This window comes from Aedes aegypti, chromosome 1 (genome assembly GCF_002204515.2).
Source record: "Aedes aegypti strain LVP_AGWG chromosome 1, AaegL5.0 Primary Assembly, whole genome shotgun sequence".
NCBI classification, from domain to species: Eukaryota; Metazoa; Arthropoda; class Insecta; order Diptera; family Culicidae; genus Aedes; species Aedes aegypti.
This window is the reverse complement of record NC_035107.1, coordinates 4,856,352-4,875,440: the sequence shown is the minus strand read 5'-3', so window position 1 is coordinate 4,875,440 and position 19,089 is coordinate 4,856,352. Positions and strand designations below refer to the sequence as shown.

Sequence of the window (19,089 nt, the reverse complement as noted above, 5' to 3'; positions counted from 1 at the left end):
ACCTCTTGTAATGGATAGGCTGATTATGATGACGTCCCGTGCGGCCTTAATTCCTAGAAGCTTTCGCGATGACGTAGTACAAATGATTGTTGAATGCTAGTTGGGCATCCAGAATGATACCCAAATCCTTCACGTCATCAACCCGTAGAAGTATTTTTCCAAACAACTGGTAGTGTGAATAGACATGTTCTTCTATCAGAGCACCATGCATTCGAAACTACACCATCCAACAAAGGCACCAAATTAATTTGCAAAGTCATAACATCACGAATAGAACGGATACGGAGATATATATATATATATATATATATATATATATATATATATATATATATATATATATATATATATATATATATATATATATATATATATATATATATATATATATATATATATATATATATATATATATATATATATATATATATATATATATATATATATATATATATATATATATATATACATATATATATATATATATACATACATATATATATATATTTATCGTCGGCATAGGTTAGTCATGGACCTTCAATTACATAGTTCGGATACAGAAATATTCTAGTCAGAATGGTTCCTGACTAACAGTCCTTCGACTTTGAGGTCTCGATTTGAAGACACTGAGAATATTTAGCTAATTTCATTTCTACTCATCTCATGATTATCTCACCGATTGAAACAAAGTAGTCAACAATTGTTACTCAGTTATTTATCTTATGATAATTAAAAGTATGTTCCATCAACAGGTAAAGATAAACTGTTTTGATTCCTATCCTTGGAATAACCGATAATACTTCACCCCTATGTGAAATTTTCAGAATGTTAAGAAGGATTTCTCGTAATCGAATGATATGGCTTAGGAATCAATCATCATAATATATAAAAAAGTTTATTTTCGTTCAAATGTAAAAACAAATCTTCATGAAAACCATTTACTGCATTTCAGTTAGCAAGTAAGTAGTTAAGTATTTCAAGTAGCGATTTAAAGAACAGAACTTCAAATTTTGAAAAAAAAAAAAGAAAACAACATACTGGTTTAGAAAATCCGTAAAACGATTAAAAATTTCTTGTTTTTGCATTTTAAATCCTGAGAAGAGGGAAGATGTGTGGTATTGAATCTGCAGTATTACAACCCTATGCTTACAGTGGCGTTCTGATTACTCTAAGTGGCATCCTAGTAGCCAAAGAATGTGAAGTTGACACCCGATTATTAATCAGGCAATCAAGTAGGCATAGCGAACAAACCAACACCTCACTCTTCCAGTAACGTCAAAGCAAAGCGTCAACCTTCGGTAGCGCTCCCGTTTGCCCACATCTATTGTGAACCACACAAAAAGATGAAGAGGTTTTGTGCCTCTTTGAGAAAGATTTCGAAAGGAAATCACTCAAAGGGGTTTTTCCCTGTTCCAAATTTTTTGTAAATAAATAAATGAATAAATGAAGCTACATTCATTTGGAACAGGTGGCCTCAACATAGCTACCACTAATGCTACTTTGCTTTATTTGTGTGACCTAAATATGCACTTCATAGCCTATTTCAGAGTGGGCCAACTAGTCACGTTCTAATCTACAAGAGGTTTTGGGGGATGCGATGAAGGTAGAAGTACCTTGGGCGTTTATTTATAGCGCCCTGGAAATAATTCGTAAAACTAATATTGTTACTTGGGTAATGAGCATTAAGGCGAAGTATGCCGTCATTGAAATTTGTACTCGTTGTGGATAATTGTTGCTAATTCGTTATTTGATCTTCATTTAATAATAATGTGGTTGGTCCAAACCAACCTTAGAGTAAAGTGGGGCAAAAGTTCGAGTGGGGCAAGAGTTTCTTTTAAAGATTTCTAGCTCAAATCAAATCAAAACTTAGAAATGTCATGGTGGTTTGAATGCTATTCAAGTAAGAGACTTTCACTCCAAATATCATAAAAATCGAATGAGATTTGGAAAAGTTATGGCTATTTGTTGTTTTTCGACGTAAATATTGTAATATTTGGTCAAACTTTCGATGCATGGAACCAAATGAAGATCAAATATTTATCAATATTTTATGTGAAGGCGTTTCTAGGCCTATCATAAGGATGCTTTGACGTGTATTAGTTTTTCCATAAATAGTTGGAATCAATTTTTGGCCCATAGCGGGGCAAAAGTTCGAATCTGCGGGGCAAAAGTTCGACCCATGTATAAACCCACGGAAAATTTTTCAAATTTCCTGAAATCTACATATTATCTTCAAATTTAGCGAAATTTGCCTGATCGTGCGAAAAATGTCACAAAAATTTTACATTTTCACTTAGTTTTGCGAAAAACTGCTATTTTTTGGTATATAACAATTAACTCTGTTTTGGGCATTTTTTGATGAATATTTAGTGTGTATTTTTCGGCAAACATAAGTTTACGGCTGGTATAAAGTATGCCTGGCATAAATGTATTGATATTTTGTGTTTTAGTCAACGAACTTTTGCCCCACACTAGATTCGAACTTTTGCCCCACCGGTGGGGCAAAAGTTCGTTTAAGACGATCAATTTTGAAACTGGTATAACTAAAAATGGGTAAATATTTTGACACAAGTTTGTTCAGCAAAGTTTTAGCCAATATGTTGAAGGTTCGCTGTATGGTATTTGTTTTATTTCATCGTCTATTATTTTCTTGGAAACTTTGATTATACCACTAAGGTCGAACTTTTGCCCCACCTTACTCTACAGTATATGTGTCCGAAATGCACCAAAGCCGTTTTACCATACAAAATGGTCAACTTCAGAGAGCTATATCTCCGTCGTTTCTCAACCGATTCTTCTCATTTTTTTTTTCTGTGACGAACTACAAATTACCTCAATTTTTGATAACTATTGAAAGAATTGTGATAAATCTATTGGTCTATTGGTATTGGTTCACTTCATGAACAAATGCGATGAAGACACTTAGATGCTACGACGCGTAATTTTTCTACTACATCACTTTGTGTCTTCATTTTTTATGTCAAAGTTCAACCTATCTGTATTTTTTGAATCAATATTTTTTCACACAATTTTCACAATAGTTTTCGAAAATTGTAGTTCGTCACAGAAAAAATGAAAAGAATCGGTTGAGAAACGGCGTGGATAAAGTTATCTGAAGTTGACCATTTTAAATGGGATATCAGCTTTGATGCATTTTATATGTCCGATACTGTAGCTGAAAAAGTATCAGCAAACATTCTGCATTTAAGTTTATAGTGTGATACTTTCCCGAGTTTATATAAAAAATGATGACTGAGTTTTTTACTTTCAAATTGCTAATTCATCATGGATGATGAAACGAATGATGGGCTACTTAGCTTTAATTTAAATTTAATTAGCGATTCTTTGTCAAGAATAAATCCGTTAATTAAAACTTACAGCATTTTCAAATCGAAGGAGGTGCATGATTGTCTGTTTCCCTTTATGCATAAAAGATCGAAATAATTGTCAATCAACTATATTGCATTCGCAGTCTATAACCTTTTACGTATGACGTGGATTAAGTTTGCAATGATCATCAAAACCAACTTAAAATGCAATCAAATGGCGACCGTAAAACGGTCATATTAAATGTCCATTTTCATTAGCCTTTACCGCGTGACTGTATCGGTTCGGCATGGCACACTACGTTTCACACTTTGTTACGCGTGTGTCGCCAAGCAGCGTCACACCACCGAAAGTGATTCTTTGGTGATTATTCTGCACACACCCATGCAAACATACACCCGCTTGGCACCCACAACAGACACATAAACTTGGGGCCTCCCCAACCATCTCAACCGAGTGAACCAGAAACCCACGCGCTATGAGTATGAGGACCGTACCGCCCACCCACTTACTGCCCACTTGCAATATCATCTAGTGTAAATGTTTTAATTACCCTTCGCCACCGCCTTCAGCTCCTTGAGGGAGTGCGACGTCGTGCCACCGGTTGTGGACCCACCGCTGCCGCTGCTGGCGGATGTTCCGGCAATCACCTTGCCATGGTAGAGCGCACTCTGCGACGTGACAAGCGACGGCATCGTCAGTTGCTGTTTGTCGAGCTGCTGCGACGGCGGCTGTTGCAGTTGCTGCTTCGAGCGGTGGCCACCCTTTGGCGTGTGATGGAGCTGCCGGACATATTTGTCTTCCACCTGAGACGCGTGAAAAGCCATTATGCACCGGGGGAGGAAAACGAAACGAGACGAGAGGGACAGTCATTAACATTTGAGTTACGCGACGAAGGATAATGGCGAAAAAAAAAATCCAAGCAAACTGTTTGCGGTGCGAGTCAGTCTAGCGTCTAATGTCATGGTTTACTGAGGGTGGTGAACGCGTTCGTCAGCGCTTTGTCACCGGAGCTGCTTCGATGCCAGAGGTTCCCAGTTTCTGACGTTAGTCAGAGTACATGCACACTGGAACCTCAATTTACAAACTTGATAGGGTGTTCGTTAATTCAATCTTCCAATATTTCATTTATTATTTTGTTAAACTTCGGGAAAAAAGTTCCTTAAATTAAATTCACGTCAAAACAGACTTCGTAACTAAGGTTTTAGTGTAACAACGTATCTCGCAGAAGTGGGGAACCTCCGTATCATTAAAAGGTCAACATTGTCGGGATATCTTGGGTTCCGTTTCGTCGTCGTCGATAGTTTGTGTGAGTTTGTATGAGTGGGCGGAAAGGGAAGCAACGCAAACAAACCGAAACTATCGAAAATTATGTGCGGGGCAAGATAGCATGCAGAGCCGAGCAGACCGACCTGTTTTCCATTAATTAGCCACGTTATGTGCGGGGCGGGTTTGGCTCGCGAGGTTGTACAGTTGGCCACTAGCATGTCGCCGTAGTACAGCTGCTTTTTGGCGAACTCGATCGATGGCGGTCCCTTCTGGGGCACTGTTTGGGGGAAAGGAGAGAAAATTGATACCGAATCAGATGATGGTTGGCCCATTAATGAAAATGAGTTGAATATACTTACGCATGACGTGCATCGGTTCGTCATTGGACGCCTTCGTGAAGATTGGAGTGTCGGTGGACACCTCGCAGTAGTAGGAACCAGACGCTTCGTAGTCGACGTTTTTCAACGTTAGCGTCGAAGGATTCACCTTCTTCCACTGCAAATGTTGAGGAAATTAATTAGTTAAGGAAATTATAGTTAAACGATACAGTTCTTGAGTGAGTGCTCGTTTGTTTTATGAGCAATTCAGATTCAGTCTCTTTTTGGGATACAAATCCCTGTTCTGACGAAATGTACGATAAAATAGTTTTATGGTATTGTAAATATAAATATAAGACAGAATTGTAAACATTCCAATAATTTAATTTCGCGCTATCAGTTGAGATGTTATGGAGTATATTTTTCAAATACAAAATGATCAATATAGTTTATTCTATTGTTTATAATTGTTGAAGAATTCGACCCTAATACTTAATAATAAGAGCTTAAATAATAAAGAATTGGGAATGCGTGTAGGAAAAGTGACTATTGTTTCGTTCCTACATGCTTCCCACCAGTGATGGCATTTCATCAGTGTGTAGCACTAGTGTGTAAGTGAATCAGTCTCACTGAGGAGCATCCAGTCGCTCCACATGCGAGAGAAAACATACACTCACTGTGGTGAACCACGCATTCAAGAGCGCGCGAGTTCGAGTGTGGTGAGAGCAAAGAGAAATCAGAAACTCACCACACTGTTGAAATGAATTGCGCGCGCTCTAGATCTTTCACTACGGCGAACTCATCAGTGTTATCCACGCCAGTGCGGCACTGCAGAGCAGGGAAATTAAATTCCCTGCTAGGCACGAACAATATTTCGCGTTAATGAAGTACAGAAACTGCAACGTGTAACCTGTTTTGTTCCCACACAAGCAAGCTGCAAACCAAAAGGAGAGTTTCTTCGCTCAATGTTGGCTTACGATAGAATCAGAAATTGCAGCTGCATGAGTATAGTTTATTATTATTACATTAAATATCTCTTTGAACGCATCCTTAGCATAGGGTCTCATTCGACATGTTGGGATCTGCTTTTAAAATTCGGTATGAGAGATAACAAACATGAAAGAACAAATTATGCTCCATAGGATGCATGAAGGCATAGAAATAATAGAGATAACGGCGCATTTTAGGAGTCATCCATAAAATACACTAGTAAGCACCGCGGCCTTCCTCTTCATTCTTATAGGAGTTAATATTGAGGTGCCTAATCAAACTCAACTTGTTCTTTCCTGAAACATTTGCAGATTAAAGATTAGGGCAAATGTGCGATTTTGGGAACTTCACTACATATACCGTCGACGGGGTGACAATGATCTGAGGGGCGAGAATGGCTCAAAGCATAATTTAATATTACTCAGCATATATTTGAAAAACCGATGAACAATTTTAATGGTGTATTGTTTACAGATGCCAAAAGTTACCATAACAAATTGAGATCTCTGGGACACGCAGTTAATTTTAAACAAATTTTCGAAAAAAAATGAACATAACGCCATTTAACATTGTTCATAGAGAAGCAAACTTTTTGAACAGTTATCACTATTTTAAAATTGTATGATGAATTGTCTATAATGTATATAGCCTTCATAGTTGTGCAAAAAGCGGGAACATTATAAACCATTTGTTTTTATCGAATAAGCGATCACTCTATTGAAGTCTCAGTTTTTATGACGATTTTCTGAGAGATTTTGGCAGAATTGTTGAAGAAATTCTAGAGAAACATTTGATAAAAATTTCTGCGCGATGAAACATTTTTCAATCATCTTCAGTTTCTTTTGAAAGCTTTGGTAGTTTTTCGTGTCACTTCCGTACAATGAAAAATAAACTTAAAAAATTCACATCATTTTTCCTGTTGATTCATTTGTTATTAAGAATTAGTTGAGCGAATGAAAACAACCTCACTGGTTGTAAAGCAAACATTTATTTTTGTCAAATTTGTTTATCAAAATTGATTTAAAAAGTTTATAAAAGATAAAGTTGGTATTGACTAAAAAAGTTTGAAAATTGGCATTACTTCAATAGATACTTTTTCACTCATTCTCCAGTTGTTGCTCTAGGAGATCTTCCAAAGATTTCTACAGAATTTCTTCACAAAGGATTATTCCAGAGTTAAAAAGAATAGCTTTTCTAACAAACTCTGCAGGAAATCCTCCGTTTGTCCATTTGGATTTCTTCAAGAATTCATCTATATTTTCTCCCAGAAATCCCACATTTTCTTGAGATTTCTTCGAACAAATTTTTTTTTTTCTAGGAACTTTTCGAGCATTTCATCCATCTCCTGCAGTTATTCCAAACATTTTTCAAAAAGTTTCTCTAAAAATCCCATGCAATCTTCAAGAGTTTATTTAAGTTTCCGCACCAGTTAATACTACACACTTACACTTGCACACAACATACACAAGTTTTATCAGAGTAACTTTAAATTTTCCTTAAAAATGCCTCGCTGATGTATTTTTTAGAAAAAAAAATCCTTGGCGTTTACTTGAGGCATTCCTGGAAGAATTCCTGAAAAACTTTCAAGACTTACTTGACAAATTCTCAATAAACCACTGGAGGAATGTATGTATAAGTCTTGGAAGGAATTTCTGGAGTAATTGCCAAAGGTATTTTTAGAGAAATACCTAGTTGAACTCTTATATTAATCCTAAAAGACAATTTTATGGGAAATCCCCAGAAGTTTGTGGAGAAGTTATTGATTGAATATCAGAAGACGTTTTGACCGGGAATTTTGTAGGATGTCCCAGAGAAATTGATGGATGAATCTCTGGATGAAATCTTGGAACAGTTAGGATTCTCTTAAAAAATATCTCAAAGAATTTTTTGAGAAATTCAGATGATTTCTGAAAATGTTTTTGGAGAAATTTTATTTCTGTGGTCCTTCTTGGGAAAATCCAAGTATAAATCTTGTGGAAATCTAAACAAAATTCTTTGAGAAATACCTTAGGAAAATTATCGGAGAAATTCCGCGGAAAAAAATCTCTAAATGAACTCCTTCAAAAATTTCCGGAGTTATAACTAAACACGAATACTTGAATAAATTTTGTGATGAATTTTTAGAGAAAATTATGTAAAACACATCCATTAATAATTATCGTAACGTCACGAGGAATTCTCAAAAAAATCTTTGATCTAAGAGAAATGTCTGCTCTGATGCTATGAAGAATTATACTCTTATCTCCTGGCTCCTATTATGTTGCGTTTGATTTTCTTGGATCCTATTTGGTATCATTTCAGCCTCGTTTTTGCTCCGTTTAAGGCTCTTTTGTATGCATTCACTCGCTACTAGCCCTGTAAAGACGAAAAGTCTTCAAAGAATTATGTTATTTTTCTGTTGAGCGGAAAAATCACATGAAAATATCGTTTGAACGCTTGGAAACAGTAGATTTCCTCAACTCATCTAAAAATCGACAAAAATGTCCCTTACTTCCCTTTGCGTTTGCGCCCTCAAATTGAAAGTTATTTCTAGGATTCCATGGGATTAAATGTTATCTTAGCTCCACTGTGCTCAAAATATTTTCCAACATTTGTCCTACCCATGGTCGCGCCTCTGGTACAATGCATGTGGAAAAGCTCGCTTAAACAGCATAGACGCGATGGAGCGACAACCTACTGCGCGACAACCGGAAGGATAACATATAACATTGACTAATTCGCATTTTCCCCAAAATTCCTTGCGGTGAATTATAAGACACCGCAATGTTATCTCCCATGAAGATTTACTTATAAAGGAGCAAAACCGCGATTGTTTCATTTCTTAGGAGACGCAAATATCTAAACTTCCGGTGCCACGCGCTGCCGTAAAAACTGCATCACTAAAGAGAGAGACTCTATCGACGTACAACACGTTAGGGGGTGTTTTAGATAATGTACGCATGTGCATGTTTCTCTATTATAACATCCATTTAATATCTCATCATTCCAACGACGTTTTAAAATCATCACAACTGTGAACACTCCAGTGCAAAATGTAGAGCTCGCTCTGCAGTGCTCACCTTGGTGCTCACTGTGGTGAACAAAATACGCTCACCGTAGAGAATCGACGGTGCTCTTTAAATTACACCCTAGTGCATGAGCCTCTGTACGTGCCATAAATTCTTTTGTTCTTATGACTTTTACTGTGCGCCGTGTGTTGGCGCTGTCTCGCTCTTTCTTCTGGGCAACTTGAAAACAGGGCGCACAGTAAAAGTCAAACGTTTTATAGCATGCATAGGCTCATGCTAGTATTGAGTGATACAAGTGATAATCTCTTCTCCCTTAGTCAGCGCGCTCACCATATCAGCGGTGGTGAATATTAAACTGTGAGTGTGCTCTCACTCTGAAAGCAATACGCACCGCTCTCCCTCACACTGAGGAAAATGCCATCACTGCTTCCCACTCACTTTTCTTGATACTTGATGAGCTACAATTCGCTCCCATAAATCTGCGCCGAATAGATGAGTCTTCTCCATTGGGCTCGGTCCTGAGCCAATCGCTTCCAGTCGCAATGAATGTAACGTGCCCTTAAATCCTCCTCAACTCTAAAAAGCCATCTTCTGCGTGACCTATGACGAAGTCGGCGGCCTCCTCCGGATTCTCTGTTGAATATTATCTTTGCTTGTCGTTCGTCTGCCGTGTTTTATGAGCTTGACAATATTCACTTATTTATGTACTTGGTAGGGGAATTAGGGGCATAATGGACACGTTAAGCAAATGTTCGTTTTAAGACCATTAAATGGCAATATTTTTAATTTACCCCCGGCTAGTTTTCAAGTTTGATGTTAGTACGACGTGCCACATTCATTCATAGTGATAAAAATCATATCATATGTCAGAAAAGCGAGATAGAAAATTGGGTCGAAAACAAGGCTGGTGAAAAGGTATCGGGGCGAAATGAACACCTGCATGAAATTTAGTTATTCCAATATATTTAATGACTGTCAATCATTCCGATATGCAAAAGGGCTCTCCCTCAATCATAATAGCTAAAAAGAACCTTTCTGGGTTTGTTACTTTGCTCAAAAATAAGATTCTTCCACGGTCTTGCTTATATGCCAATTTGAAACTGAGAAAAATTTTAAGTCAAATTTTGAAGAACAATTGAAGCAAAAAATAAACTTTTATACCGTCAAACATTTCAAATGCATTACAGATTTCATGCAGTGAATGAACTTTTGATGAAATATGCGTATTATCAGATATTGAGAGGGTGTCCATTTCGCCCCGTATGTTCATTATGCCCCTAATCCCCCTACTATGTAATATTTTTTTTGCGACGCCTGCTGACGCCATTTTCTTGTTTACCGCCAAGTATTGTTCGCAGCTGAGAGAGACTCGCGAAGAGGAAAAATATCAACGTCATATGCAGCCCAGATTCCGCTGTCACGAAATGTCAAATGCAGCCCACCGTTTTTATGGCTGCAAAATTGAAAAGTACTGTATTCAAAATAAACTGTTATTAAAAACCTCAGTTTTTTCCAAAGTTACTGATTAATCACAACACAACACAAGGTTAGTTATTTCTAATGTCTGCTACGTTTGCAGCTCACTGCTGACTCAAAAGGCTATTTATGATTCGGTGTGATGCAAACGCAATAATTGTTTGCTGAGTCCATGTGAGGGTTTGAACGTCTTGCGCATAATTGGCATACACACAAAGTGGAATAAGAAAAAACTCAGCACTCGCAGAAAAAGAAGACCGTCTTCGCGAGTCTCGTCTCAGGTTCGCAGTACTTCACTTTCAAACACCCTGAAAGCTCTCCGGTCGATTTCCTTCAATGTCAGTGTCTTGTATAACGCTAGTTTTGTTTTCGTTTACCGGCTACGGGACTTCAGCTGGTTACAGAGGCCGCAGAAAACCCGACTCGCAGCAGCAATACGCTTTTACACCTCGCGGTGTAACATCATTCTTGCTCGTCACTAGTGTTCCAAGATGCACAAATTTTTCCAGTACTTCAAACTTTTCACCGCCTAGCACCATTTTGCTAGCACTAACACGTCCGAACTTACGATGACCACCAGCTACCATATACTTCGTTTTTGTGGTGTTGATCGTGAGTTCGAACCTCGCTGTCTCCCTCTTGAAAGGCGAGAGTCCCCAGTCCGCAAAGCCAAGGAGCATAAGAGAACGTGTGCCGCTTCTCTGCACATCGGCTCTCCTGATAGCACCTTCGAACGCAATGTTAAACAGCAAGTTATGCAGCCCACAGATGCTCAGACGAATTGACCAATATTTACTCTACCTCCCAGGTTGGTGCTCGTATTGGTGCTATGTTTGACCGTGTGTGATGCTGCTTGATGAACCAATTTGACAGTTTGTGTAACATGTTTGACGGTTGACGAATCGGTCAGCCAAAATCAAACGAGTTTGATTTTACTCAAACCGCTGGTGGGCGGAGTCAAGTGTTTGACGAACTGGTCGTACTGTCTGTAGGGCAGTTGTACGAACACCGGCGTCAGCTAGTCAAATTGTAGCTATGGTGCCTCATCAACTATCGATGTGCATGGGTGGTAATTCACAGTGCGTAAATTTATGCAGCGTTGTCGCCGAGGGCATGTCAAGAATGCACGTTTGAGTTGATTCCGTATATTCCACCAACGATTTCTTACGAATATAATCCCTCGTCGAACGATTTCGTTTGAAAATCTATCAGATTTTTTTTTCAAGATGTATAACCAGAACTACTACAAGAATTTAAACTTACAGTATTTCCTTCCTCCTCAGGGATCCCACCTCCAGAGATTTCGTCAGGAATTCCTACACGGATTCATTGATGATTGTTTGGGGTTTTGAAATGAATTCTTCCGAAGATTTCACAGAGCATTTCACAAGGAATTACTCTAGGGATTCAACCAGGAATTTCGCTAGATATTGCGGCAGGAAATCTCTTATGATTTCCCATAGGAAATTTTTCAACGCTCCCACCACGAGTTCATCAAGATATTAGATGGGAAAACAGTTCTTCCGGGATGGTATCACACTCACATCTCAATCAATAAGCTCTCCCGCGAGAGTAAACTCATTAGAGATCTGTTTCGTAAATCTCACGTTTGATTTCATGCAAAATCACTCAATCACACTCAAGCCGTCAAAAATGATTCAGTTATACAACCCGTCAATAACTCGTGAAAACTGAATGTTGTTGTTTACTTTACAAAGGATTATTATAATTCTACCATAATAACGAGGAGTCATGGCTTTGCGAGAAAAAAGCATTAAAAATACGAGGTAATGAATCAAACTGATGAGACAACTTATCCATGATTTTTTGACTGCTGAGTTGCGTGGTCGACAAACTCACGCATGAAAAATATCAGGAGTGAGTTATGAGAATTTGAGTTTTTCACAACACTAATTTTGACTAAGGATTCCACCACAAATTCTTCCATCGCAATTTTACGGGAATTCCTTCTACGGTATTTTCTCTACGGATTCTACCAGGAATTCTTCCAGAGTTTCAAGCAAGAAATCTCCCTGGGAATCTTTCAAGAAATCCGCCAGTAATTCCTCAAGAGATCCTGCCAGTGTTTTTTACAGGGCGACCTGGAATTTCTCCAGTTATTTTTGTTAGGAATTCCACTAGAAGTATTTCCAGTTATTCTCTCTGGGATTCGGCAAGGAATTCTCCCAGGAATGTGACCAGAAGTTTCTCTAAGGATTTCGCCAAAAAGTCCTTCAGGGAAACAACCTGGAATTTATGCAATAGTTTCCCCAGGTATTCCGAAAAGTGAAATTCCACCTATGATTTGACCACGAATTTTCCCAGGGGTTCCCTAAAATTTCTTCTACGAACTTGCACTGAAATTTCTCCAGATTTTTCGCTAATAATAACCTCAGGGATTTCATCTGGAAATCCGTCATCAATTGCACCAGCAATTTAACTGGGAATTAAACAAGGATTCTTCAGACATTCTACCAGTATTTTCCATGGATTTTACCAAGAAATCTTCCAGATATTCTATCAGAATTATTTATTAAAATTCCGGCATGAATTTCACCAGGGATTGAAAATTTCTTCCGGCAATTTAACCAGGAACTTATCCAAAGATTCCAACAAAATTTCCACAAAAAAACTTTTACGGATTTCACCAAAATTTCCTCTGGGGATATTTGAAGAATTTCATGGTAGTATTTACCCAGGATTTCTTTTAGAAGTTCCGATAATATTTCCCCTCAACTCTGTTATATAAATGTTTGGTGGAATCTCCTGTAGAATTCCTTGAAAAAATTCTGAAAAAATCATGGTCGAACTCTGGTCGGAAATCTTGATGAAATCTCCTCAAGAAATCCCTAGAGAAAATATTTTGGAGGAGCTTTGGTTGAATCGTCATTCTTGTTAGAATGGCTGCAGCATTTCCTGGTGTAATCTCTGGAAAATGTTTTGATGAAATGATTGTCGGAATTCCTGATGGAATCTCTGTTGGAATTCCACTTGTAGTCTTTGGGCAATCATGAGAAAAATTGCTGGTCAGATCCCTGGCTTACTTCATACTCGAAACCCTGGAGGAATTATCGATTGAATCCCTGGAGGGATCCCTGGTTAAGTCCTTGATGATTTTCTTGTTGGAATCCCTAGGTGTATTTCATGTTAAAACTCTTATGTAACTCATGATAGAATCAATAAGGAAAATCCCTGAGCGTTTTTTCGAGAATATTGTGATGGAATTCGAATCACATGAAAAATACTGGTAAAATCCCAGGAGTAAAAACTGGTGGAATTCCTTCAATAATTCTTGGTTCAATCTCTGAAATAATTCCTGGAAGAAATTTCAAGTGGAATTCCTCTGGTAGAATCCCTGAATGAATTTCCTGTGGCGATCGTGGAAGAAAACCTGGAAAAATCCTGGAAGTCTTCCCTGTCAAATCTCTGTAGGACTTCTAAGTGGTTTCCTTCAAGGAAATATTAGTGTAACATCTGAAGGATTGTACCCCGTTTGGCATAAAGTCGTTTGGCATAAAGCCGTTTGGCAGAAAGTTGTTTGGCATAATGGTCGTTTGGCATAATGGCCTTTTGGCATAATGGTCGTTTGGCATAATGATTGAGTAAGAATGAATATCGGCATTCTCGAAGCTTTCATCGAGATCAGCACTACTAAGCCCATAGCAAAAAGAACACAAAGTATCGTTGAGTTTTTGCAATACACATATTTGAAAATAGTAAATTTCCAAAGAAAGTTCGCATTAATTAATAAAGGGAACGCACATATTTTGCTGCAGATCAAGCTCTGTCCCAGTTTGTACGTAAAACTTGATGAAAATTACTTGATAGAAGAAGGAAAAATTTATTTGCAAAATATTAGAAGCTCTTATCCAAAGATCTATTATTGCAGCATAATGCAAAAATAGCCTATATACAAGAGCAGATTGTTTTTCGTTTAAAATGTTTAAGGCTCTAACACTGAATCTTCTCACAACATAACTCAAATGAACAACACATTTTTGAAAGACTTTTGAACGATTCAATATAAATTTTAATTTTGAAAGTGTACATCAAAAACGCTGTCTATTATCGATAGGAGGGAGAATTTGTGATTGAAATAATATTTTTCCAGCATATGTTGAAAAGAGATCTTGTGTTTGCAAAAAAATATGTTGAATATTTACAGGTTTTAAAGTAATTATTATTCTAACAGCACATCTTGTCAGAATTGCGAAATATATAAATGGTAAACATTTAGCTTGACTAAATAATATAATTTAAAATAGTATATATATAAAGAACAGCCTATTTTAAGAAGAAGGCAAAATTTATGATTAAATCAATAGAAGATTGGACGCCAAAAACTATTGCGGCATAGTAAAACGAAAAGACATCAAAAATTGCGTTCAGAATCATAGCTCTTGCCCTATTTTTCCCCGAATGTCGTTTTTCTGAATGTCGGTTCCTCGACCATTATGCCAAACGACTTTATGCCAAACGGCTTTATGCCAAACGGCTTTATGCTAAACGACTTTATGCCAAATGACCTACCACCATCTGAAGGAACTCCTGATGAATTAGTTCATAATTCCTGAGAGTATTCTAACTGGAATCTATGGCGGAACTTCAGTGAAATCACTAAAACAATGGTAGAATTCTTCGTGGAAACTCTGGTGGAAACGCTGAAAAGACGTTCATGCCCCTTGCAGATGCCCAAAAATGTATCCACCTGACACCTGAGGATATAGAGCAATATCTAGAATGCTGGGAAAGGTGTACTGCTATAAGTCAAACTTGGGTACCAATTGTACTTCCGTAATTTGCACAATATGACGTAAGCGTCAAAATGTATGATTAGTTTTTTTGTCTTTCTTTTGTATGAATTAAGAAATTTCATGGAAAAAGTAACAAAATTTGTAGTACAAATGATAATAGACTTAAAAGAATAATGAAAACAGAGTGACGTGAACGCAATTTCCACTACCGTGGATACTCACGGAATCCCTGAAAGATTTTTTTTGTGGAATTGCTAGTTGAATCCATGTTCTTGGCAAAGCTTTAAAAGAAATGTTCATCATTGGCCATTCGGGGAATCTTTGAAGGAATTCTTGGAGGAAGTTTTGAAGTAATCCCTGCAAAATTGGTGTCAAAACTCCTAGTTGTATGTCTGGATAAACTCCTGAAGAATCTCTGGCAGAATTCCAGTATGAATTCAACCATAGAAAGCATCCCTGGAAGAAGCTCTATGGAAATCTCTGGTAAAGCTTCATACAAAATGGTGGAGTTATAAGCGGTGGAATATCTAGAGAGATTCCTGTAGAAATTCCGGTAGAAATCCTGGCAGAATTTGTGAAAAATTTAATGAAAAAAATCCTGAAGCAATTTCTAAAGAAATATATAAATGGGTCACTAAAGAAAATCCTGCTAAAAACTCTCAAGAAATTCCTGATGGAATACTTGGAAGGATCCCCGTTAAAAAACTAACACAAATTTCTAGTTTAATCCCTGGGGAAATTCCTGAAGGAACCTTTAGAAAAAAAAAATCTTGAATGAATTGCTGGAGAAACTCCTGGTGGAATTACTTATGGAGCCTCTGGATGAAACTCACACAAAATCCTTGGATAATTTCTTACACACATACCTGCATGAATTCCTGGATGAAACATTTGGAAGCATTCCTGAAAGAATTTCTGAATAAAATTTTGAAGCAATCTTTTAAATCCCTGGAGAAACTTTAATGGAAATTGTGGAGGAATTCGCAATGAAACATCCGTGATTCCCTAATAAATACTGGGATAAACACTTGACAGAATTTCTGGCAAATGTGGTTGAGAAAAGCATGACGATATTTCTGAAAGAATACCTGAGTAAATAAGTAAATCACTTTTAAAAATCCTGGTTTAGTCTCTGCAGTAGTCCCTGGAAAAATTTCTGAAGAATGTTTTAGGGAACTCCCGAAGATGTTTATTTAAATCCCTGATGAAATAAAAGAAACACTATCAAAAGTAATTCATGTAAAATTCCCTGTAGAAATTCTTTTAGGGATTTCTGGAAGAATCTCTGAAAGTATCCCTGGAGGAAACCTTATAGAAATATCATTGTAAAAATCCGGAAAGGAATTGAAAGTGTATGCCTGATGGAAGTTCATGAGAAATTTCAAATTTTCCAAGGATTTTTTGATGAATTTTGCACTGATAACATTTTTAATTAGTTAATCTTGATTCTTCAGAAATATTTTCTCGACTCTAGAACGTGGCATCATTTATTCATATTTTTTTGACTAATTTTCTAATGCGATTAATATCGGGCGCATTTTCTATCTTTTTTGCATTCACGGGAACAACAGTCAATCAAAATATCAACGGTCGAAAGTATTCTCCATCCCGGTCACATTAATGTTGTTTCAACGAGATTTTACAGTTCGTCAAGCGGTCGTACGAAACATAAATTGGTTTGACTATCTTGGGGTGGAGTCAATGTTGGTCAAACAGACTGAGCGTCTGTGGGCTGCATTAGAAAGAGCATCATCCTGTTTCAATCCGTATAAGGTTACAAACGACAACGAAAACTCGTCCACCACCCATACACATGATTTCAATCCATCAAGTGTTGCACGAATCAGTCTAATCAGTTTCTCTGGTGAGCATAATTTGCCACAACACGTTGATGATGATGAGTTTGCAAGTTGTACATGTTTGTCCAGAAATGATTCTTTCAGAACACTTACATAGGTTCCAGAGTGTTATCAGTGGGGTTTACAAGAAGCTGAATTGGGTTTATCAGTTTTCGTTGGATTTCCCTGAGGATTTTTATTAGATTTTCAATAAATTTTGCTGGGTTTTTTGAAGGGCATTGGAAGGTCTCAGTTATCTATGTTTACAGAAGATTTCTTGAAATCTAGAGTAAAACGCAGCTTGAAGAACTGGAACTTTTTTACAAACGTCTTTATTGGATGACGGTTAAGATTGGAATGAATTAATTGACTTACAGTTTATGAGTCTATGGTAGCTGTGATGTGAATTCAGCAGTCAGTGAGTGCTAGATTTCTAACACCCCCTCTCAATCGATGACCCCGATCTTGCTCCTGCGGGATTGGAACCGGGTGACATCTAACGCCTTCGTGAAAAGGTCTGCTTGCTGCTCGGTGGTGCTGATCGGTTCGATCTTGATGGTCCCGGCAGCCACATGGTCCTTGATAAAGTGGTGTTTGATATCCACGTGCTTGATGCGCTTCGATTCAGCATTCTTGGCCAGCCCTATGCAGCCACGGTTGTCTTCGTATATTGGTACAGAGTCCGTCAGCTTCTTGCAGTTGAGGTCTTCTAAAATTCCGGATAACCAGATAGTTTCCGATACGGCTGCACTCAGTGCGACGTATTCGGCCTCGCTTGACGATATGGAGACCGTTGGCTGCTTCCGACTAGCCCAGGATACCGTCGAGCCGTAGAATTTGAACAGGAAACCTGTTACCGACTTCCGATCTTCCGCATCGGATGCCCAGTTGGCGTCCACGTATCTGACGAGTGGTCTGCTGTCCTCGTTTCTATTGTAGTGTAGTCCCAGGGTAGCCGTTCCTTTGAGGTATCTGACAACTCGTTGGTGATTGCTGGAACCTTCCCAAGTAGCTGACCGGGTAGCACAAATCCGGGCGTACACCCAGCATTTGATACATCAGGCTGCCCAGCAACTCCCGGTATGGCTGGGAAGTGCGACATCCTTCACGATACAGCTGCAATCCTTTCTCCATCGGATTTTTGGCAGGGTTACATTCAGTCATACCAAACATCTCCAAGATCTTCGTGACAGCTGTTTCTTGGGTCAACTTCAGGTCACCATGCTCCGGATTGTAAGCAAGCCGCATCCCCCAGAAAAACCTTGCTTCGCCGCAATCGGTCATTTCGAACTCATCGGAAAGACGGCGCTTCAGCTTCTCAATTGTTGGAATGTTCCGCCCGTCTATCAGGAGGTCGTCGACGTACAGCACTAAGAAAATTTCATCGCCTTCAGTGTTGCACACGTAGAGACAGTAGTCACGGTGGGATCTGCTGAATTCCAGCTTCAGAAGCGCTGAGTTGAACCTTTCGCTCCAGCAACGTGGTGCTTGCTTCAACCCGTACAACGACCTCTGCAGCTTGCACACGCTGCCAGGCTTCGCCTTCACGCCTTCGGGTACTTCCATGAACAAATCTTCCTTCCGCATACCGTGGAGGAACGCTGTATTGACGTCCATCTGGTGCACCTTGAAACCATGATGAATCGCAACGGCCAGCACCACACGCACGGTAGACAGCTTAGCCACTGGTGCGAACGTGTCCTCGAAATCGATTCCAGGACGTTGAAGGAAACCCTTGACCACCAGTCGCGCCTTATGCCGAACCGATCGTCCAGCCTCATCCTCCTTGAGTCGGAATACCCATTTTGTTTTGAGTAGCTTCACGCCGACGGGGCACGCCACCGTCTTCCAGACATCGTTGGCCAGAGCTCGTCCTGCACTGCCTGGTTCCAGAGGGCACGATCCTCACGGGTACGGATTTCATCGTATGTTTCGGGAACGTCTGAAGGGGAGGGAGGACCAACAGCACCAGCTCTAAATCCAGTAAGATAATCAAGGAACTTACCCGGAAAATGACGCTCCCGTTCGCTGCGCCTCTCGGATTGCTCGCCTCTAGGGCCGGAGTGTTATCAGTGGTTTACAAGAAGCTGAATTGGGTACAACAGCGCGA

At 38.7% G+C, this 19,089-nt stretch overlaps 1 protein-coding gene across 1 annotated transcript in view; it reads right to left on the bottom strand.

The window, feature by feature from the left end:
• LOC5572379 overlaps window positions 1-19,089 on the bottom strand; it is a 516,304-nt gene that overhangs the window by 111,110 nt on the left and 386,105 nt on the right. The window contains exons 4-6 of the mRNA XM_021838796.1: window positions 4,956-5,091; window positions 4,740-4,873; window positions 3,881-4,133 (exon numbers count right to left, since the gene is read on the bottom strand). Coding sequence (XP_021694488.1) covers window positions 3,881-4,133; window positions 4,740-4,873; window positions 4,956-5,091 — 523 coding nt within the window. The remainder of the gene's footprint in view (window positions 1-3,880; window positions 4,134-4,739; window positions 4,874-4,955; window positions 5,092-19,089) is intronic.